Here is a 22,141-nt window from a genome sequence, read left to right on the forward strand (position 1 = left end):
ATTCACTAATCATGAGCAATAATTGATATGCTGTGCAAGAAAAGCTCCAGCTAAAGTTGATCTGATTCAGAAACAGAGAAATTATACATGAAGACAGCAGATCTTTGCCCTTCCTGAGAAATGGCTTAGAGCAAGAATTGGGAGATGGGAGTAAAAGGATCAAGGAAAGGGAATTAGCCCTGAACATTCTGAAATTGAAAGACTATAGCCAGAGAAGCTGATCTGATACTCTGTTAAAAACAGAATGATGCAGAAATTGGATTTGAAGGAAGGGGAAACGTCATCACCATTGGTGAGTAGTAGCGTACATGGTTGTAAGCAGCAGATTGATGAATCAGAGAAATGAATTTTACTCTCTCAAGATGCGAGTCTCACTATCTAAGAATTGAACTTCGTCCTCATCAAGCAGAAAGATGGTCACTTTCAAGGTTCTAGAGTTTAAATGAAATTTATGTATTTGATTTCTTTATGCAGAAGTTTTCTGAAAATGCATGATAGCATTAGATGTGTAAGGAAGGTTCTCTCTCTCTAGTTTGAAGTCAACATTCACCACTGATGCTAGCTTGTAGCTTTCAACAACCCATCACACATTTAGAATAGTGTTCATCATACCTTTATGGCAGACATGAAAATGAGAGACACGAAACTAAGTCTGTGAGTGATTTATGACAAATCTTGTGTCAGATATCGTTCAATACCTACCAAATCCTCACATGACACAGGTAGACATTAGCCGGTGTTAAAGAACTCATCTTAAATGCCATCACTGATTAGAGAATTTCAAATTGTATATCACATCATTTCAAGAAATTACTTGCTCTTTCACCTTTATCATCATCTCTCTTTATGAAGATGCAAGATTTTGCAATGACTGGTCTCTAACACCCACCATAAACAAAAGAACAAAATTGTATTTCAAATGTGATGATGGCAAAACAGAACGATTTCGTTTCCTTCAAATATACTAGCACTCTAATGCTATCAACAGTTCATTTCATAGTTTTCAGCTTTTTTTTTTTCCCTCTTAAGATGTGAAACTTATGACAACCTTATAACTAACTAGCTAACAAGCAACAGCTTTTTATATATGGGAGTATCAAGCTATAATTTCTCTACAACAATTTAAGGAGTATAGTATCATGGAAAAAGCTGCACATAACCAGTTAATATGGCAATTCCTAAGATTATAATCGGCGGAAGAATTATGAAAGCTCCGATGGTGGCAAAGAAAACTGAATCATTCCTTTGAGATACTTGATTTAGGTAAGCTTGTCTTCTAATGTTTCTCTTCTGTGAAACAGTTAAGAACTTGGCACTAACTTTCTTCAAGTTTTTTTTACCCAGTGGAATGCTGAAATCATTATCTCCTTCTCCAACCAATTGAGCCAGCTGCTCACGAATTGTAAGTTTACCAGAACCACCATCACTCTCATAACCTGATCAGTGAAGCAAGTAAATTCTGACTATTGCTGATCTAAAATGAATGGAACAGATTTGTAGAGATAAAATTCACATACCATCAGCGGATGGGGTGGCAGAGGTGAGTTGTTCCAGGAGATCGAGCTGTGTGCGTGTGGAAGACAGAGACCCTTCAATGCAAAAACATTAAAATCACACGATAGGGTCAATCACCAAATCCTTTATCCAATTCAATAACCTTCAAAAAGTTTCAACAAGAAATTTTACAATATTTGGAACCAGGACTGGCAGTAAATAACACGTTAGCATCAAGGGCTCTGAATTGTTCTCCTGCTTTGGAATTCTTGAAAGTTTTGGCACTGTACTAACAAATTTGACTAGAACAACCTTAAAGAGATACTAAAAAGAGAGCAACAACAGGGAAAATACCTGAAAAGGAAGAAGGGTCTTGCTCTGTAACTCCACTTGCAGCACCTTCTGATTGAGCAGAGGTTTTAGTACAAGAGAAGGAAGAGGGGTAGAGCTTGAGGAGGTGCTTGTGTGCTGGGATTAGAAACTGAGGGCCGGTGGTAGAAGAGGATACATGGGAAAGAGAAGAGGCACTGAAATTCAAGGCCATGGATTATTACTTCTGTTTTGTCAAAAATCTACTACAGCTTTCGAGTATTCAGTTCTGCTTGCCTTGTAATTGTGAGGCTATAATAATTCATGAGGTTCTACTTTCAAATTTCTCTCGTATTTTAGCCACCTGAAATATTTATTTCTTTTCTTTTCTTTTTTTTCAAAATAAAATAAACAGGCCAGAATCTGAAGAGCTCTCTTCCACAATTTACAATTATAACTTGGATGGGCCTTGGGAGGAGGTCGGGATCCAGTGCATTGGAGTCCAGATGGGCTTCCCGGTTATTAGTTCTCTTACTATTATTTTCTATTTTCTATTTTCAGTATGTGTATTGGATCTTGATGATCAACGGTCAGGATCAGATTCACGCACACGTGGAGATTTCATGATGGATTAGAGATTTTGAGTCGTTATTGTTCCAGCATTTTTTTAAAATAACTAAACTGGAATTGTTTTAAAAAAAATCAGAAGTGAATAAATCGAAAACTAGTTTTTGGTTCGGTTTTTTAAACAAAAATCAGCAAAACTTAATTATTTTTTTTGGATTTTTTGAATAAAATCTTATACTCCATTTGTTTTATATTTTAAAAGTATTTTTAAAAAAATATTAATTTTTTTATTTTAAATAAATATTTTTTTGTTTTTAGATCATTTTAATATACTAATATTAAAAATAATTTTTTTAAAAATAAAAAAAATATTTTTTTAAATAAAAAACATTTTAAAAAATAAGTATTATAATACAACCAAACACCCCTTCATTCATCATCCACAGCAAAATTGTAATCACCATAAAAAAACATTCTGTATGTTTTATATTGCGTTTCAAAATTGTTTTTGAAAAAAATTTAAAATTAAAATTTTTTTTTACTTTAAATTAATATTTTTTTATGTTTTCAAATTATTTTGATGTGTTAATATTAAAAATAATTTTTAAAAAACAAAAAATATTATTTTAATATATTTTTAAATAAAAAACACTTTAAAAAATAATTATTATTACATTTTCAAACACAGTATTGCTGGTCGTCCCAAAGAACGCTCATGGATTATTCTCTCACATTCCCTTCATCCAAACATAAAACGGGAAACAATTTCTTTCTTTCCTTCCCAAACAAAGCGTTCACGTAACCATTAACATCCAATCAAAAGCGTACAACTGTAACCCACCCATTCGAGGATATATAGGAATGTTGTTTTTCTATTTTTTTATTTTTTTAAGATGATCATATCAAAATAATTTAAAATAATAAAAAAATTATTAATTTAAAATAAAAAAAATTCAATATTTTTAAAAAATATTTTAAAAATGTAAAAACAACAGCCAGAATAAAGCCGAAGCTGAAGACCCCAGAAGGTCCCATCGTCAATACCAAAAATACCCCTACAACCCATTAACTTTACTTCTAGTGGAAGATAGAGCCCGGGGAAGGAACCTGGCTCCTGGCTCCTTTCCCTTTTCCGAGACAGAGACAGTAGACACAGCACACACGCTTTCATACTCATTCGGGAACAAAAAACACTTTCCAGGGACAAAAAAGTCATTTAGTTACTAACCGACAACGTTAGAGAGAAATATGACCGTTGTGGATGAGAGTCCAGGCGTTAGTCTTTCAAATATTGTGATTTGAAAGAAAGAAATTGAATAGTGTAGCAATTGAATCAAACAGGGAGAGAATCAGATTCCATGTAAGCAAAGCTAACCAATTAAAAAGCTGAGAAAGAAGGCAACTTATCAAATCTCAGCGAAACCGAATCCACGCACAGTTTCCTTCTCTCAATCTCTGTCTGTGTCTCAAGAAACCAAACTATACGGAGAATAAGAGAAGGATATAAACTGGAAATGGCAAACAGTTGTAGTGGTGAAGTACAAGAGAGGGATATGGTGGTGGTTCAAGAAGAAGAAGCACACCCATATGCGTTTCATGTCTCCGGACCTCGAAATGTGGCTTCTCCTAATTGGAGAGACCTTATCAGTTCTAGTTGGTCAGTATTGTTATTATTAGTATTACTACTTTTTTTGCTCTTCGTGTGGGTACAAGTAATAAGTGGGTTTTGATCAATTTTAGATTTGAATAATCAGAAACAGAGAGCATGACATAAATGGGCATCTGGGTTTAAGATACTGATGCAGTAACTTCCTTATTTATGCTGCCTGATTATAAGTTCATGGTTTGCACATGATTTGTGTCCTGGTTGTTATAGATGGTAATCAATTCTGGATAGTTTTGGTAAGTTTTGTCAATCAGATGGATCTCTGGTTGAATTTAGTGTACTGGATTTACAGGGCTGGGGTTTTTTGTTGGATTTCTTTATTTATTTTTACTTAATGTAACTGGTGGTATAGATTGTGGATTCCCCTATTCTTTGTGATAGGTGATTGTGGATTATATAATCACATAATCAATGTTGAGACTCCACCATCAGTGGGATTCCTTCATCAATACTCAAAATAAATTAATAATCATTTCTTTGTGACCAAATTACCGGGATTCCTTAATTTTAGCTGGAATGCGGGATTCGGGTTATGTTTGGATTTGGAGATTGTAGCTATTTAGTTATTTGTTCTAATTATTCTTGGACTTTCCTTTGCTGGAGAACGTTGTTGTCTAGGACAGAACAAGATTTCTAGTAGTAGAGGTCATTGAATCTTGGACTTCTAGAGGCTAATTGGTTAATTAATTACTCGTGGAGATCATTGACGGGGTATAAATCTTGCATATTTTTAGCTTTGTTCTTTTGTTTCATGTAATTTCTTCGAACAAGAGTATAGGGCAGAGCGGAGAGCAAGTGAAAGACTAGGGTTTCTTAAAGTTTGTCCAGTCGTGGAGATCATTGGCGGGGTATAAATCTTGCATATTTTTAGCTTTGTTCTTTTGTTTCATGTAATTTCTTCGAACAAGAGTATAGGGCAGAGCGGAGAGCAAGTGAAAGACTAGGATTTCTTAAAGTTTGTCCAGTCGTGGATTTCGAGCCCTTTTTGAATGATAGAATGCGTTAGTAAAGGAGCAAAATCCTAGCTATATGTACTATGTGATCATTTGGAGGAGGAACATATATATGTGAGCTGGGTGCGTGAGGATCTTTCCTATCAATGATGATTTTGTGATTGTCTATCAGTGATTTCGGGTTCTGTAATGCAGAATCATGCCCTAATCTGCTGGCTCACAAAATGCAATATTCTTTTCTTTTTGTTCCTAAGGAGGTTGGTAAATGGTTTAAATTTCTCCTTTGTTATGACCGGATAATGAGTTTATTGCATCTCATTTGCCTTTTTTGCATTTTATTCTTCTCCTCCAGTTATGGTAAAAACACATCATTCATTGATATACAACTTAAGTAGGAACATGACTTATTGGTGGTTTTCAATTGCTAGGAACATACTCACCTACAGAAATTTGCCTGCAATCTATTGTCAGAATATATGATCTTTATCAATATCCATGATAATTTTGTTTCTCATAGATGATCTTTGTATACAGGAAGAAAGAGAACTACAAGCGAACTGTATTTTCCTGCTTCATTCAAGCAGTTTACTTGCTTGAAATTGACAGACAAGAGAACAGAACAGAAGAAAATGCGCTAGCTCCAAATTGGTGGCGAGGCTTCAAATACAAATTGACCCAAACCTTAATCGATGAAAGAGATGGATCTATATTTGGTGCGGTCCTAGAATGGGATCGAGCTGCAGCATTAGCTGACATGGTCCTTATGAGACCCAGCGGAGCACCAAAGGCTGTTTTAGCACTCCGAGGAACATTACTCAAAGGCCCTACAATCCGGAGGGATATTGAGGATGACCTCCGTTTTCTGGCATGGGAAAGTTTGAAAGGTTCTGTCAGATTCAAAGTAGCGTTGGAGGCATTAAAATCAGTTGCTGAAATGCATGGAAGCAGCAATGTATGTGTTGCTGGTCATTCCTTGGGGGCTGGTTTTGCTCTCCAGGTGGGAAAAGCATTAGCTAAAGAAGGTGTGTATGTGGAGGCCCATTTATTTAACCCACCTTCTGTTTCTATGGCAATGAGCTTAAGAAACATAGGAGAGAAGGCTGGGTTTGCTTGGAAGAGATTTAAGTCAATGCTTCCTTCAAACGGTGAAACACAGGCAACCGGTGATGACGGAGAGAAGACCTCTACTTTAGGATTGAGGAGTTGGATACCTCCTTTTGGTTATAAAACTCCTTCTATGGGATTAAAAAATTGGGCGCCTAATTTTTACGTGAACAATAGTGACTACATCTGCTGCTCCTACACTGATCCGGATGGAACTGAAGATAAAAAAGAAGCTGACAAGGAGAATGCAGGTCCTGCAAATGGGCAAGTTGCTGCGAAGCTGTTTGTTATGTCCAAGGGAAAACAGAAGTTTCTTGAGGCTCATGGATTAGAGCAATGGTGGTCTGATGATGTGCAACTTCAACAGGCTCTACATAACAGCAAGCTCATGAGCAGGCAGCTGAAATCGTTGTATACTTTCCCAGCTACACAACCAACACAGCGAATCCCACAATGACATAAGGTTATATGCTCTCATTATTTGCCAAATACCTCGTTTTCGTTCCTGTTTCTTTCACACTACCATTCTCTGTTTGTAATCTGTATCTGATAGATACCAAACAGAAAAGGAAAAAGAAAAGAGCAAAGCAAAATTGTATTCATAGATTGTCTTGCTGGCAAATTTGTGTTCATCTAATCCAAGCATGGAAAGGTAAATGTGTACCCGCATTTCATCATTTAATCTTTTTTCTTCTCACAATAATCTTTTGTAATTTATTCGTTTCTTTCTTTGACGTGTGAAGAATAAGACAGAAGATTCCATTTTCTTCCCCCATACCGAAGTTTGAAGGTGGCAAAAAAAGTTCATTCACCTCACAATAATGAAAACTTCTCTGTCAACTTTCATCTTCTCTTACTTGTATTTTCTAAAAGATTCATAATCACGATCTTACTTTAGCGAGGTTCTCAGATGTTAGCACTAACAATTGCACTTTTTTTCTTCTTTTTGCGGAAATTTAATTGTCCTGTAATAGAGGTCATCATGTCTTACATTTTCAAACAATTAAGTGTTAAAAGAATCTGAATAATACTGGTGGATCAGTGAAGGTTTTGTTAGAAATTGGTTTGAAATATATTTGAGATGAAATTAAAAGGTAAGGTTCAATCATATTTGAGGTTAAGATTTTATTGAAAAATATTCTTTATTTTAATATATCTAAAATTAATTGTGGTTGAATGAGATATTAATTTCAAAGAATATTTAGTTAATAAATTTTCAAACCTAAAACACTCTTAAATCCCACAAGGAAAGATTTTTTGTATATATAGTGATGTCCTATATAAGAAGTAAACATTGGAAAAGATCTTATCTAATGGGAGTTTTGTGCTTAAACCTCGTGCACGTGTTTGGCTCGGGTTTGAGGTAATTGTAAATAATTTTTTGAAAAACAAAATCAGGTATTTATACACAAAACAGCACCTATAGCTCCATGCTTGCTTCAGTTTTCTTCTCTTTTTTTCTAATATTTTTTTCTAGAGCTTTAGATTTTTATATCATAGAAAAAAAATCTATTTTTTTTGTGGTAGATCTTAAAGGGTAGTGAGATTTTTTGAGGAGGAGGTGTTAGAAACTTTGAAGGTTTCCATCAAGCAAGGGACAATTTAGTTGAATAATAGAGGGTATAATCTTTGACAGCAATATTTTTTTATATCTTTTTTTTTCATCCAAATAAATGCATCATTTACTTTGTTTTTAAATTTTGTGCCTACGAATATAATACATTTGTATATTGTTTTTTAATACATTATTAAATTATTTTTGCTCAGATTGTTTAAACACCAAACAATTTTTTACCAACTGATTTAGTTGTGAAAACCAGAAACAAGAACAGCTAAGAGAGGCAGGCGAAGATATCTTTCAAGAACTAATAGAGATAAGCCTAATCAGACCGTCTTCTGATAAGCCAAACCCAGAGGGAGTGGGAGGGTAAATGCCTGTTTAATATATACACCATTAATTGGATTCTGTTCATGTTTCTCATCTTCTATTTCTTCTCAAAACCTCTTAATGATCCTACTGAAGCTCTCAACTACGTACTTTCTGGTTTTTCTTATATATTTTAAGCTTACTTAAACAGAAAACGAGAGAGATCATTCTGCTTGTAGAATTTTCCTTGAAACTGCAGCCAATAAACTTCTCAAAGTTAGAATAATATTAGCCTTTTGATGACGATAAGGAGCTCCCAATGAAAGTGAATAGCTATATATTATGCTTCGCCGCAGAAATATTCTACAAGAAAGTGGGGCAGAAGAGGATGTCTGGCGTTCCTGGAATGCCAATCCTAGCTGTGCAATGAGTCGTTCCAAGTTAATTTGTATCATAGGAAACCATGTGAGAAGCCAGAAAGATAGCTCTAATCAACAAATTACTTTCTTTTTCCATATTTGTCTTCTGATAAATGCGTGTCTAAATTCAATATATCCACGGTTATAGAAACTTGGGAGGAGGTCTCAGTGAACAATTTTTCCATGACTTAGAAAGACCAACCTATAAACATAACTCTCTTCTGCCTTATCCTGGATCCCTTACGAGTTAGATGATACCTTAGCTACAATCATACAAGATGAAGTCCTCTTATAATGGCTTTAACCCAGCATTTTCCAGTTCGTAACAATCATATTGCATGATCCAAATACCAAAAATGGATGTTACTGTTCTCAAGTTTATGCATCTTCCGTTCGACTTCCTCAAATACTTTTCGTGCATGATCCCCGGTCTCATCATGCTTTAATTTTTTATGGATTGGTAGTTCACACGAACTACGGATGCATGCATCGGTTGGAAAAAAAATCGGTCTGAAATTAATAGGTGGAGAAAACAAGAGAAGCAGACCAAAAACTAACATGGATTAAAGAGGTAAATAATGATTTAATATCTTAACAACCATGAAATCACATCAAATCCAAAATAGATTTAATATCTTAATTATACAGCAGCATGCATGCAATATACAAAGCAAAGAAATTCAAGAACATAATAGTTGTCTCTCTATATATGCAAAGAATACACAGGGAGTCGATGGTGCACTCAGCCTTCCCTGTGTATTAATCATATATATATACTAAGAAGTATGAAGAAAAAGGCGATTTATATCACAAGGCAAAAACCATGCAGAGGTTTTGCTAGCTTTTCTGCTATTCTACAGAAAGAAAAAACCCTTCAAAATATCCCTGATAATTCATAGTCGTATATGCTGACCTCCTCTATCTGGTGAATCTGGGAATAACTGCTAGAGAAAGGATACTGCTCGATACCCAGTAGCAGGGACTCGAAATCTTGATCTGTTAGCATATCTGTCTGTTTATTTATCGTTAGATCATGATCTGATGAAATGTCATCAAAATATAAGTGACTGTAAGGTTGATTTAGTTCTTCAGTAAAAGAGACTAACTGATTGCAGAACTCAAACGAATCGACCGATCCATCAAAGGATGTTTCCATACTATTCTCAGGCTCTCCGTGATTGTAAGGTAGATTTAGTTCTTCAGTAAAAGAGACTACCTGATTGCAGAACTCAAAAGAATCGACCGATGCATCAAAGGACGTTTCCATGCAACTATCAGGTTCTCCATGATTGCAAGGTTGATTTAGTTCTTCAGTAAAAGAGACTAACTTATTGCAGAACTCAAGCGAATTAACCGATTCATCAAAGGACGTTTCCATGCTACTCTCAGATTCTCCATATTTGCAAGGTTGATTTAGTTCTTCGGTAGAAGAGACTAACTGATTGCAAAACCCAAACAAATCAACCGATGCATCCAAGGATGTTTCCATGCTACACTGATCAGGTTCTCCATGAGCTTCAACATTTACAACCTCAACAATCTCAAGTACTTTTAGGGATTTAGGTGGAGGTGGTGGAGAGGGAATCGTCCTTCCATTTCCAGTTAATTCGTGAACAAGCCTCTTAAAGCTTGAGATGTCAGTGATGTAGACCTTTGGCCGCAAAACTTTTATGAAGCTGTTGAGTGGATTCTTCTCGTTCTTAGAGATTTTCGTCGATGCTTGACTTACTCTCTTTCCCATTATTTCAATGTTACTTAGTTCGAAATCTGCTCAGGTTTCTTCGCTTAAGCGGAAGATACCAAGAGCTATAAATATATATATACGTATTTACGAGGCTTAAGAATTGTGGAGACAGGACAAGACACAGTTCGTAATTAAATTAAAGAATCTGAAAATGATCTCTATTTTTCTTCACTACAATTTCTTAATAGGAATTTCCATCCACTCACCAACTTATATTATATTGTGCCCTTTGTCTCTCTATCTGTCTCTAACTGTCAAAGCACTGAACCAATCAAATGAAGAATGCCAGCGTTTGTATTTACATGGAAGGAGTAGGTCAACTCCTGATGCTGGTTTAAGGTGAAAGAAATTGGTGACGTTTTAAAATTTAATATGCCCAGTAATGAGAATTTTTAGTGTTTGAATAGTGGGTAATTATCGTTTCATATCAATATTCTGAAACTCAATAAGTAGATGAATGGTAGTAAAAAACTCAACACCTTCAAAATAATCCTTTTTAGTAGGGTTTATGAATCCTTAAATAATAAAGTTAGTGACTTTTTAGTAAGGAATTGCAATAATGAGATAATGAGCTTTAAATTTCAAGAATAATAATGTTTTTTATTGTTTTTATTTGATAAATGCTCTAAGAATTAAAGTATAAATACTTAAAGAAAAGAAATTGTGAACTTTTTACCTGGATGGTTTAAAGAGTATTTATAACTCATAAACCTTGTTGTTTTTGCTGAAGTTAGAGGCTGAAGAGTCATTTTCTTCTAATAGCATTAATGAAGGATAAATATATGATCTTATATAAAATTAATGAGGGATAAAAATCATTTACATAATATTAATGAGGAAAAAATTTTCCTTACAAAATTTTAATGTTTATGGAAATATGATAGACCCTTAGAAGATTTTTATATATCTAATGGTGTAAAAAGATGAGTATTCTTGACATTTACATTTTATGTTAAAAGTCATGAAAATAAATAAATAAAGCCTCAAGGCCTAACACAGGGCCAATAATGATTGTCAAACTCATATCCACTTTGACTTGGCATTATGCCAAACCCATGTGGGTCTAGTAGTTTGTTAAATCCATATCTATTTGGGCTCAGCGCGTAGCTGAACTAAAAGATGTTGGGTCTAACATCTCTTCAAACACATGTGTAGTTGGACTTGGCGCATAGCTGAACCTAAGAATGTTGGGTTTGATAACTCGTCAAACTCATGTCTTCTTGAACTCAACGCGTAGTTGAACCCAATGATATTGGGTCTAGCAACTTGCCAAACTCATGTCCACTTAGGCTCAGCCCGTAGTTGAACCCAAGAATGTTGGGTTTGGCATGTCCGTTTAGGCTTAGCGTATAGCTAAACTCAAGGATGTTGGGTTTGGTAGCTTGACATATCCATGTCTTCTTAGGCTCAACATGTAGCTGAACTCAAGGATGTTAGGTCTGGAAGCTCATCAGACCTATGTCTGTTTGGGCTCAGCGCGTAGCCGAACTCAAGGATATTAGTTCTAACAACTTGCCAAATTCATGTCTACTTGAGCTCAGCGCGTAGTCGAACCCAAGAATGTTAAGTCTGGCAATTTGCGAGACCTATGTATACTTGGGCTCGACACGTAGTCGAACCCGGAGATGTTGGGTCTGTTAGCTCGTTATACCTATGTTCGTTTCGGCCCAGCGCATAATTGAACCCAAGAATGTTAAGCTTGGAAGCAAGTCAAACATATGTTATATGGGCCTGGTATTCTTCCAAGCTTAGAGAAGTTGGTTATAGACGTAAGCCTCATCCTCTTATAATTGGATTATCACCTTGCGCCCTTTTAAATATAAACTCAGGCTAAAAAATAAATTTTATAAATATATTGATCCATCAGAAATCAAAATAATGCCTAGCATGAGATTAATTGAAGTTGTTTGTGAGTTACAAGGGCTTTAAAGGCACAAAACCTACTATTTATGGAGTAATTTTCTTTTGCTTGTGCTTCTAGTCACATTCCAGTTGAGATAAAGGATGTTGAAATTTGATGGAAAATAACAAATAAAGTTTATGACGACATCATAAAAAATTCAAGTAGCTTAGGGGGAAGGTTTATGTGTTGGATAATCAATTAATCTCTTAATTCCAGCAATCTGATTTATTCTTCCTAGCTAAAGTAGTTGGTAACTTATATCTAGTGCCTGGTAGCTTGTACCTAGTAAGTCAAGGTAGCTAGTGGTTGGTACTTGCAAAACATTTTCTTTTGTAGATTTAGGGACTGTTAGATGCTTAAGCAAGTATCTTTTTAAAGAGAGAAAATACAATGATATTTTAGAGAGATAGACTCTGAAAATATATGTGCTAAAAATGTTAAGAATGAAGAGATTGTGAACTTAGAGCTTAAAGGATTCATGAGATATTTATAGTCCATGAGTCTTGTCTTTTTATGGAGAGAAAGGGTTGAATAATCATTCCACCCATGTAATACTTTGAGTTGTATTATATTAAAAAATAATACGTATTGGATTAATATAAAATAATAAAAGACCTGCGTAGGGGTCCTGAAAAAATACCGAGAGACCCGCACGGGATCCTGAAAAAATTTCAAATGAGTGTCAAGCTTAGAACGCGTGTCCGAGCCTATGAAGATGCATGCTAGGATGCATGCCTAGCAAGGCGTCGAGCGTGCGCCCATTACCCAAAAATATTTAGGTCCAGGTGTTACACCTGGACTCAATGGGAGTTAGGCGTACACCAAATATCCTAAATTAATTGGATCCAAGTATTATACCCGAATCTAATAATAGATGTTGTCACTCCTAACACCTAAAAAAAAACTTGGATCAACCTGCACTCCAAACACCTGGATGCAATTAATTTAGGTAATAGTTTGGGCTCGTTTTTCTTTTCTTGGCAGAGGTTTTTGATCCCAGTTAAATTTGTGCATCAGTTTGATAATTATATTATTAAAGAAACATTTTGGCAAGAAATACATTAATGTATTGGTATTGTATCAAACACAAAAGCATTAATAGCAGTACTAATGTCATGGATGCATGGAGTACTGAGGGAGCTGTCGTAGGACACAAGTAATCACATCAGTTCTTGTTATTGAAAATATACGTGTATGCGTTGACGTTGGATTCGTTTAACTTTTAGTGTGAAAAGGAAATGAAAAAAAGTTTCATCAGATAGAATGTGTCATTTTCTATTTGCTCGTCCAATGTCAAATCAAGATCTGGACTTTTGGCGTTCGTTGTCCTTTGGGCAACGTGAAACGAAAATGTGGGGACAAAATTCCTCTAATTAATTATTAAGTGCAGGCTCGCTGCAAGTCACATCATGTGCCTAACGTTCGGTAATACTCCTCGTCAATTTCTTAATCTTGTATGCTAGCTGCAGTTATGGTTTACGCATTGCTCACGGTAACACGCATGAAACTCCTCGACGTGGAAAGCCTGTCCGATCTTCGCTGGAGATACAAATTTTGTGGGATGGCGTGTCCTGTCCATGATCGAGGAAAAAAATTTCTGTCACAGTGGGTGATATGAAAAATGATTCATTTTGTAGCAAGTTCTTATGAGATTTGTTCGTCCATGAGCAGTGTTTAGCATATGTCCATTTAGACCATGTCAGCAAGATGTGTTAATCGGTTAATTAACTTTTGTGCAGAACTTTAGTTGTCTGTACATATTTCTCTTATGAGCATCTATTTAAATCTTGTTCTTTTCTCTGATAGTGGAATAATTATTTACTTTTGTCAGCAATAAATAAAGTTCTGGGCATATAGGGTTGGAAGCAAAGAAAGCTTTTGATTGCATTTTAATCTCTACTGATTGCCAAGTTTTTCGTTGTTAAACATAACATCTGTTGCAACTTGATCAGATTGGATTGACATCTCCAACAGTTTTGGGAGGAAACACGCGCACCACTTTCATGGTAATGGAGTTCTAACCAAGACGATTAGGAGAAAAAACAACAAGAAGGATTAGTGATGATAGAAAGATTCTTCCCCAAATCATTTCCTGAAAAATATTCTATCACTTGATATATGGTGTCCACCCATTCAACGTATGAAACTTTTCAGAAAGTCATTTCTGGAAAAATAATAGGTTAAAATAGCATTGCTAGTCTAAATTATAAGGGATGCTTTCACAGGTTACTTCAAGTAAAATTCCCCTTGGGAAAAAAGAAATCCGAGCGGCATGATGTATGCACGAGGCTGCTCAGTAGGAACACAATATGACAAAAGAATCCTCTACTGGTTAATGAATAATTTTATATTAATTTTCCAATATGAACTTGGAGGTTTCTGGCCTAAATTTTTCATGTGTTTAGAAGAAGACCATCATCTGTTTTCTAGGCTTGGCTGCTCAACCAAAGCTTGCATTAGATTCCAAATAACTAACTAATCATGTAACGACAAAAGAATATGATCAAACTGCAAAGATTAAGCTGATTTGATGACTTTTAACTGATATTAATAAACTGGGCGGCAGAAGAACCAGAACACACAGTACTGAAATCTGGTGAAGCAAAACAGAGATAAGCCACCTTGCGTGAACTTTTAAGATCCCATGTTTACAAACCCTCCTACTCTGTTAAATTTTAGATGCGGATAACCTATTGCCCACTGACCTGACCTTGAGGGGTGGACGGTTAAACCAGTCAGGACGTTATGGAGATTCTTTGGGGAAATAAAAAGATAAAGATAGAAAATGCAGTCAGAATTTTTATTTGTGTTCAAAGCTTTTAGTCATTGTATTCCCCTCCAAGGCATTTTCAGACTAAGGTGGCAAGTGATTCTGAGTTGGTAAATACTAAACAGCGAACTAAATGAATGGCTTTCTTTTACCAGCATAACCAGGAGGAGCTGTACTGTTGACCTCTGCTATGAATTTTTCAGTTGGTTTTCTGAGGTTCAAAAGGTTGCTCCTGGCATAGTCCAACATGGTACAAGCACGTATGCCCATGCTTGGACGTCGCGATTGAGTTTCCGATGGTATATTCCAATTTGCCATCCAGTGGGTACGGTCATAAATTTTGTATGGATTCCAGCAAAACAAGGAGTTGAGGTGTGAATTTATCGTTTAGCATTTCTTTACACCATGCTTGTTTCTGTGGAACTCGGCGGGTGATGGACAAGAAGGAATGGGTAACATGTGATGCTCGAGCTCAAAGGAAAGAAGACAGGTCTCAAGGTTCACAATTTTTCTATCTCCCCAAATAGAAAATTTTGCAAAGGGGAAGGTAATTATTTGTTTATTTGCTTTTACTTTTCATTTGTTTCTTCTCTCATTTCTCCATCCAGCCTAAAAAGACAAAATTGGATTCCATATTTTATTCTCCATGCTTATCCAACACTGGATATGAAAAGGGAATTCAAAAGCTGATTCCGACTCTTTGTTCTCTTTCAACCTTTCCTCCTCAATTTCATCGTCCTAACCATACGTAGGTATAGAGTGTAAATGTGCATGAAAGCAGGACATATACAGCTGGCAGCTGGCGATCCCAATCCAGTTCCCTTGTGCCTCGGGGGAACTCGATATTGAAGTTGACAAGCGAGATGGTTCTAAAAGCTCCTAAAGAATCATCAAGCCAGCAAATATAAAAAGCGATGTCCATACATCAACAACTGGATGCATAGTTCCTAAAATCCAGGATTATGTAATAAGTATACCTTCAAATTTGTGAGTTTAGATGCTGGTATGCTACTCTGGATGAAAATTGTGCGGGAAGAGTAGAAGAATCAAGGCACGAACTTCAAGATTCCAATACCATAAGGTAAAGGCGAAATAACCAAGTTATTCAAGATGCAAACATCAGAATTTCTACCTGTCAGTAAGAACAATTAGACATTTTCATGAACAATTAGCTTAAAGTTTGATGTTTTCCTGGAACAATGATTTATCCCTTGATTTTCATAGTTACACACATGGCAATTAAGAAAAAATGACAGTATAATTGAAGTGAAAAAAAATTGTATGAAGAGAAAAATGTACCTGGAGAGCAAAATTAGCACCACTCCATAGGAAGCTTCCTCAATTTACTCATATACATTGAAGATTAATGGAAAAACTTAAAATGAAAGCAAAAGTCTAAAAAATGCTGGTTTTCTGTGTATACTTGTTATTGGTGCTTTTGGGACACGGCAGCATTCTATGTCAAAGACGATCCTAATTGATGCATCAGAGGATATACAGGGCTAAATTCCTTGTCTCCTCTTGATCTAATCTTCGCGGCATAATCATCTAAAGTTGCTTTGATACCTTTCCAAATCTGATCCTCCCCTTGAGAATCCAGCCACAATGAATACTGCAGAGGTGTAAGCCTGTTCCTTTGCAGTGGTGACTCCAATTCATCAGGGCCTCGGGTGTAAAGGTGGTGAAGTGCAACACTTGGTGGCAGATCTTGAAGGAGAGGAGATCCTCCCAACTGAGATGTCTCCAGGAAAATAAGGGGCCGGAATGCTCGGAGTGCCCGGTACGGTGGTCCAAGTTGTTCTACTGGGAACAAACTCTGGCCTACAGTTAACTCCAGCTCAGCCATGTCTCTAGCCATCCTCAGTTTCCCTGATTCTGAAAGGGGTCGTACAAGAGATGCATGTCTGATAAAGAATATCAAAACCCGTGATGCCATACTTCTCACAAGCTGGGTGCATATAGTTTCTGTCCCTGCTATTGTAGCCCTTGCTAAAGGCAAGAGCCTCGACAAAAACTCGGTGCGAAAGTGAAGAATGCACTTCTGCAAATCCTCCATGTAAGGTGAAGCATTGTTGTCTATTGCAGCATCCATACCATGAGCACCAAAGTTGTGATCGTGAATTTGCAGGATGCATGTCTCAAGACAGTCAATCATTGCTTTGAACAAGGGTGTCACTGAGTCACGAGCTACCCCATATATTGCACCCAGAGAAGGAGACAACACATCCGCAGCAAGAAAGGGCATCCCAGCAATCATAGATGATATCCGCGTATGGATTTCTTGTAAATGCTGGCACAAAGCAAAGTTCTTGACTTGTGCGGCAGTTGCAGGACCTGTAATTTGGCGTGCCTCATGACCAGCAGATATCTGAAATTTCAATGCAGTTTTTTTATATATGAAAGGAATTCTCCTCTATAAAAAATCATGAGAAAACTAACCCTTCAGAGAATCCAATTACATCCACTTTGGAAAATCTTCATTGCTATATATTATTTTTGAAGGCCTAGCCACAGAAGGAGATCCATGACATGGTCCAGCAACATGATCAAATGAAAACACAAGTGAAAGAAGTTTCCAGCATACAAGTTACTCTGTCCTCAAGTTCCAACATTGGGAATTTATCATAATCAAACAGAAAACACCGCGAGATATGAAGAAACCACTAGCGTTAAATAACCAGATTTGGATAGCATACTAACTAAAACTATGAAAACAGTTGCTTTACTTGAACCAAGATTTCTGTGCATGAAAAACTAGTAAATATGACCGTACCAGGAATTAACCATTTGTTCAACCTTTGAATAGGACAATTACAAGTAACAAGTAACAATCTAACACAACAGATAAAAGAATGATGATTTTATGAGAAAGTCTTAATCAGAAGACCAAACTACACAAACACAACATGAAAAATTGATCAACCATCAGATTGGGGCCATGATCGGAATCCACAGTGGACTCCGAGATGTGATAGCATTTCTTGAAGCTGTGCTCTTGTAGTTCGGTTTATGTTGTTTAGCATTGTGCTACTTTTACAAGAACACATCACCTATAAGTTTATTTAAGAAAAAGGGAAAAAGAAGGAAAGAAAACATCAAATTACTGGATTGAGTAAACGCTCAAGTAAGATATGAAGTTGGATTGTTTTTATGTATCATAGAGGGAATGATGCCACATATATAAGCACGTTATACCAGAAAATTAAGAGCACTTAACGGAGAAACCTGAGCCAACAAACCAAAATACTGTTTGTTTTACAAAATTACCTGGTATTCAGTTCGTCCTGCAAGCAGGAGCAAAACCTTGCCAATTTCACGCAATACAAGAAGAGTCAAATGCCCATCCAATTGAACTGCTTCAACCTCTTCCTGGATACGGGAGAGAATTCTTGAGACTTGTTCTTTGGAAGGAACACTTCCACGGCTGGAAACTGGGAAAACAGTGTTCACAAGATCTGAAAGGCGACTTAAGCACAGAGCCAGAAAAGATGTCTGGAATATTTCAATGGCAGCAGCCATCTGTTCCTTTCCTTCCAAAGTTATAGCTGGTAAAACCCCTTTGACATCTGTATCACGTGAGATTCTTTCAAGTAGATTCTCTATCAAGGAGAGGAGTTTAGGATAGCCCATGGTAAATATCTCCTTAACAAAACTTGATGCAGTGAAAGCAGACTTCATTTGGCTTGCAAAAGCCTTCACAAGTGCCTCCCAAACTCGGTCTGTTAGCATGGGATCACCATCCTACAAAAATATCAGCTTATTGTTAGCATAGAAAGAGAGGAAAAGTAAAGCGGCAGAAAATCAAGTAGCAATCGTAGGTACACATCCGCAGAAATAACCCCGCCCCCCACCCAAAAAAAAAAAAAGCGTAAGCATGAGAATGTTTCTTTCTTGAATTTGTTTATGGTCCAGGAAAGCAACCAAAACACAGGAAACCATCAACAATGACTTGAACTACTCAGGAAGCTTTTATATGGAATGAGCCAGGAAACAGAGCACATAAAATTGCTAAATTTATTATTGAAAAACACCAAGAAAAATAAACGAGTTTTGACTATAGATTCTAATCCACTGAATTGCTAGATCAAGTGGGATGGTCCGTAGCTTCACATGATTTGGATCTGTCCATTATAGGCCTACTACCTCCATGCAATAGCATTTCTTTCTAGATATCAGATTGTGCTAACTTGCTATCCAAGAACATTTAGTTCTGTTATATTCAAAAGTAGAAGATCAAAAACTTCGTTTAATGGTACAAAGATATGCACAGGTTATTACGTTACAAACTAGTGCTATCAACTTCTAGTACAGGATCAACCCAAAACAGATGAATAACTAACAGCGTTACAAGACCTAAACACTACAAACCAACTAAAACTCTGGTTAGCAGTTCACACGACAGAAGGTACCACATTCCAAAACCGAGGCGTATGCATTCATATAATAGCAGCAAACAAACCGAAACATTATGAAAACTAAAATAAATCCCTCTCACCTTAATAACCTCATCAAGCAACAAAACATGGGTAAATGGATCCCTCTTCTTGGACAACACTCTCTGCAAATGCCAAATAGCGACAACAATAGAATGCAATCTATCCATACAATTCCCCATTCTCTGCCAGAGTCCCTCCCTTGCTTTCGCCCCTCCTCCAATGTGTGGAGTCCCACTCCCTCTTATCCCTCCTGGACCAAAACCACCACCACCACTCGTAGAAATAGCCTTCATATCCAATGCCAAACCCACACTCTTTACTCCCATTCCCCTATAATTATTCACCAATTGCTCCACAGTCACCTTCAACTCTCCTAAATTATAGAAAACTTGCAACCCAGTTCCCACTTCTGCCTGATTCAATCCTTCCATTCCTCTCTCTAATACTTTCATTGCTTCGCTTCGCAGTTTTTCCCCAGTTTCTTTAACCCAACTGAGCTCTTCATCAACCACATCGATTTCTCTCAAATCAAACTCATCACACATTGTCAAGATCTCGCGATGCAATTGCGCCGCCTTGGCAAGATCCAATTTTTCAGGCTCTGATTCTGATGCAGATATTAAATCTCGAAGCTTTTTCGACGACCTCAGCGCCCGAGTCGTGTGCTGTAACGCTTGGATGGTTCGATGCAAGTTCGAGAGCTGAATAGTTTTCGGCTGAATAGAATTATGGGGATCAGAAAGCTCGGATCGAACGCGGCGGACGGAGGACTGGAGAGAGGAGACAGCGGATCGGAGGGTGGAGAGGGAGAGTTCAGCGTCTTTAAGGGAGGAGAGTTGGTGGAGGAGGTGGGAATGGCGGGAAAGGACTTCGGAACGGAGTTGGGATTCGAGGAGGCGAATGGCATGGTGGAGGTGTTCGGCAGTGGAAGCAGGGGAACCGGAGGAGAGGGCAGCGGAGGAGAAGGAAGTGGATGAGAAGGAGGAGGAGAGGAATGGGGAGAGAATTGGGTCTTTGGCGAGAGAGTCTAAAGGGGAAGGTGATGGGTTTGTGGTGGTTGAGAATGGTGGAGGAGGAGAGGACGAAGAAGGGGTTTTGAAAGTGGAGAGGCGATGAAGGGGGGAAGAAGAGGAAGAATGTGAAGGAGAAGCGGTGGTGTTTATGGAGGGGAGTTGGGATCTTTGAAGTGTTGCTGCTGATGATGCCATTTTTCTTTTCTTTATGGTTTGGTTTCGATTTGATTTCAGGGGGTAGAGAGCATTTCTTCTGGTGGCAGTCGGAACTAGACTTGAGCTACACCCGAAGAAACAAAAAATAGAAGAGGACAATTTGATCCCTCAAGTATTACCTGTGTCTTAATTGAGTCCTGAGTAATTTTAAATTCGGCCGATATTAAGCATACTTGTATTAATTTGTTGAGTTAATAACATTTTTGGTGCGTAATTTTTCTATTTAAGTATAGTAACTTTTATTTTTTCTATCTAAATAAATAAATTTTTAATTTTTTTAATCAAATATTTATGTTAAATTCTAATTTTTTTTATTAACGTGGGTATTCGGGTCAGTTTGTTCGCACCTCGACTAATCTCACGGACTCTGAAGTTAACAACCATGTAAACCTTCAATAGCTATCATATTAACAATTACAGAACTCGAACTGAACTCTAAAAAAAAAAAAAAAATTTAATCTTAAATTCTTATCATCTTCGTCATGTGTACTTGAAGATTTTACTTTATTTTTAATTGAGTCTAGGTGATTTTATTCCTCTTATTTTTCCACTTTTATTTTTTAAAAATATTTGTATTTTCATTTTTTTTTTTTTTTGTTAGTTGAGTGTTTTTAAATTTAAAGGCTAACAAATTTTTGATCAAGTTAACAGTGACAGTAATTTAACAGAAATACTTGATTAAAAAAAAATTGAAAATCTACACACTCAAGTAGCAAAAATAAATGTTGATATACTCAAATAAAAAAAATAAAAAAGTTTGCATACCGAAAATATCATTAACTCTTAATTTTACGGAAAAGGTGAATACAGATTCAGATCAAGGGAAGAAAGAATGAATGGATAGAGAAAACAACGAGCTAGTCATTGATTACTCATATGTGGCAGCCACAGCAGAGATAGAAGAAGCAGAGAGTGGAAACAAGAACAGCAGCTTCAGCTACATACAGAACCTTGAAGACCAAATTGTCTATTATGTTCAAGTGAAAATCAAGACCACGTTTCCATTTGATACCAGAGAATTTCCATGGATACAGCCGATCCTTCCCCGTCATCACCTTCTTCGATGGCCATGTCTTCTTTGCCATTACAGACACAAAAACAAAACCTTGCCCTTCTCTCTAGCTCTCTCTTTCTCTGTCTCTGTCTCTGGGTATGTTTTGCCTCTGTTCTGTCGTGTAGATAAAGTGGCTGACTTGCTCTGTTTCGGACAAGAAGAACAAAAAAAGACAGGATTTTGCTGGCCTGGGTTGGATTGAGGAGGGTGTTCTGGGAAGTTAAAGGGATTTGATGGAAGAATCTTGTAGTGGAAAATGGTGTTTTCGGTCTTTCCAGCTAGCAAAGACAGGATCCAATACTCCTCTCTGTTTTATCACACCTTTTTTTTTCTTTTTCTTTTTTTGTTTTGACTAAGCGATGTTTGAAAATGTGGGCAATAATTGTTTTTTATATTAAAAATATTTTAAAATAATATTTTTTATATTAATATATTAAAATAATAAATATTTTGAAAGCATTGTTTGGGACGTAATTCCAAATATTCAGTAGACGAATTGAAGTGGCGGTTTCTGTTTCCACCATTTGGTAAAGAGTTCTGCAACGGCTAGTGCTCAATAAGAGAGGGAAATTAAGAAAAAACTAAAACTGGTAAGTGTTTCACTGTGTAATTCACAGTGAAACGCT

At 36.6% G+C, this 22,141-nt stretch overlaps 3 protein-coding genes across 4 annotated transcripts; 1 reads left to right on the top strand and 2 right to left on the bottom strand.

The window, feature by feature from the left end:
* Nucleotides 1-1,064: 1,064 nt before the first annotated feature.
* LOC7468729 (uncharacterized) lies at nt 1,065-2,212 on the bottom strand. Its single transcript, XM_002302100.4, has 3 exons — nt 1,849-2,212; nt 1,518-1,589; nt 1,065-1,436 (listed from the first exon to the last, which is right to left on the bottom strand). The coding sequence occupies exons 1-3, from the start codon at nt 2,036-2,038 to the stop codon at nt 1,138-1,140; spliced, it is 561 nt and encodes a 186-aa protein (XP_002302136.1). The 5' UTR covers nt 2,039-2,212; the 3' UTR covers nt 1,065-1,137.
* A 1,407-nt stretch (nt 2,213-3,619) lies between these two features.
* Nucleotides 3,620-7,121, top strand: LOC7480720 (GDSL esterase/lipase At4g10955). Of its 2 annotated transcripts, XR_002980179.2 has the most exons (3): nt 3,620-4,027; nt 5,524-6,745; nt 6,837-7,121. XR_002980179.2 is itself a non-coding variant. In XM_002300836.4 (2 exons), exons 1-2 carry the CDS (start codon nt 3,885-3,887, stop codon nt 6,548-6,550), a joined length of 1,170 nt encoding a protein of 389 aa, XP_002300872.4. In that variant the 5' UTR covers nt 3,620-3,884; the 3' UTR covers nt 6,551-6,775. The 2 variants fall into 2 exon arrangements, 1 of the variants encoding a protein (XP_002300872.4); XM_002300836.4 differs by lacking the exon at nt 6,837-7,121 and having other exon boundaries at nt 5,524-6,775.
* Nucleotides 7,122-16,035: 8,914 nt separating this feature from the next.
* On the bottom strand, nt 16,036-20,536 carry LOC7480721 (conserved oligomeric Golgi complex subunit 5). The gene is made up of 3 exons (XM_002302102.4): nt 19,292-20,536; nt 18,064-18,537; nt 16,036-17,164 (listed from the first exon to the last, which is right to left on the bottom strand). The coding sequence occupies exons 1-3, from the start codon at nt 20,438-20,440 to the stop codon at nt 16,253-16,255; spliced, it is 2,535 nt and encodes an 844-aa protein (XP_002302138.3). The 5' UTR covers nt 20,441-20,536; the 3' UTR covers nt 16,036-16,252.
* Between the last annotated feature and the right edge of the window lie 1,605 nt (nt 20,537-22,141).

The sequence above is a fragment of the Populus trichocarpa genome, chromosome 2, assembly GCF_000002775.5.
Source record: "Populus trichocarpa isolate Nisqually-1 chromosome 2, P.trichocarpa_v4.1, whole genome shotgun sequence".
Classification (NCBI taxonomy): Eukaryota; Viridiplantae; Streptophyta; class Magnoliopsida; order Malpighiales; family Salicaceae; genus Populus; species Populus trichocarpa.

Coding starts and splice junctions, on each gene's coding strand:
- LOC7480720 (XM_002300836.4), top strand. CDS start 3,885: ATGGCAAACAGTTGTAGTGGTGAAGTACAAGAGAGGGATATGGTGGTG. Junction 4,028..5,523: donor GACCTTATCAGTTCTAGTTG/GTCAGTATTGTT, acceptor CTTTGTATACAG/GAAGAAAGAGAACTACAAGC.
- LOC7480721 (XM_002302102.4), bottom strand. CDS start 20,440: ATGGCATCATCAGCAGCAACACTTCAAAGATCCCAACTCCCCTCCATA. Junction 18,538..19,291: donor TGCTTGATGAGGTTATTAAG/GTGAGAGGGATT, acceptor ATATTTTTGTAG/GATGGTGATCCCATGCTAAC. Junction 17,165..18,063: donor CAGGACGAACTGAATACCAG/GTAATTTTGTAA, acceptor TTGAAATTTCAG/ATATCTGCTGGTCATGAGGC.
- LOC7468729 (XM_002302100.4), bottom strand. CDS start 2,038: ATGGCCTTGAATTTCAGTGCCTCTTCTCTTTCCCATGTATCCTCTTCT. Junction 1,590..1,848: donor AGACCCTTCTTCCTTTTCAG/GTATTTTCCCTG, acceptor TTTGCATTGAAG/GGTCTCTGTCTTCCACACGC. Junction 1,437..1,517: donor TGCCACCCCATCCGCTGATG/GTATGTGAATTT, acceptor TTCACTGATCAG/GTTATGAGAGTGATGGTGGT.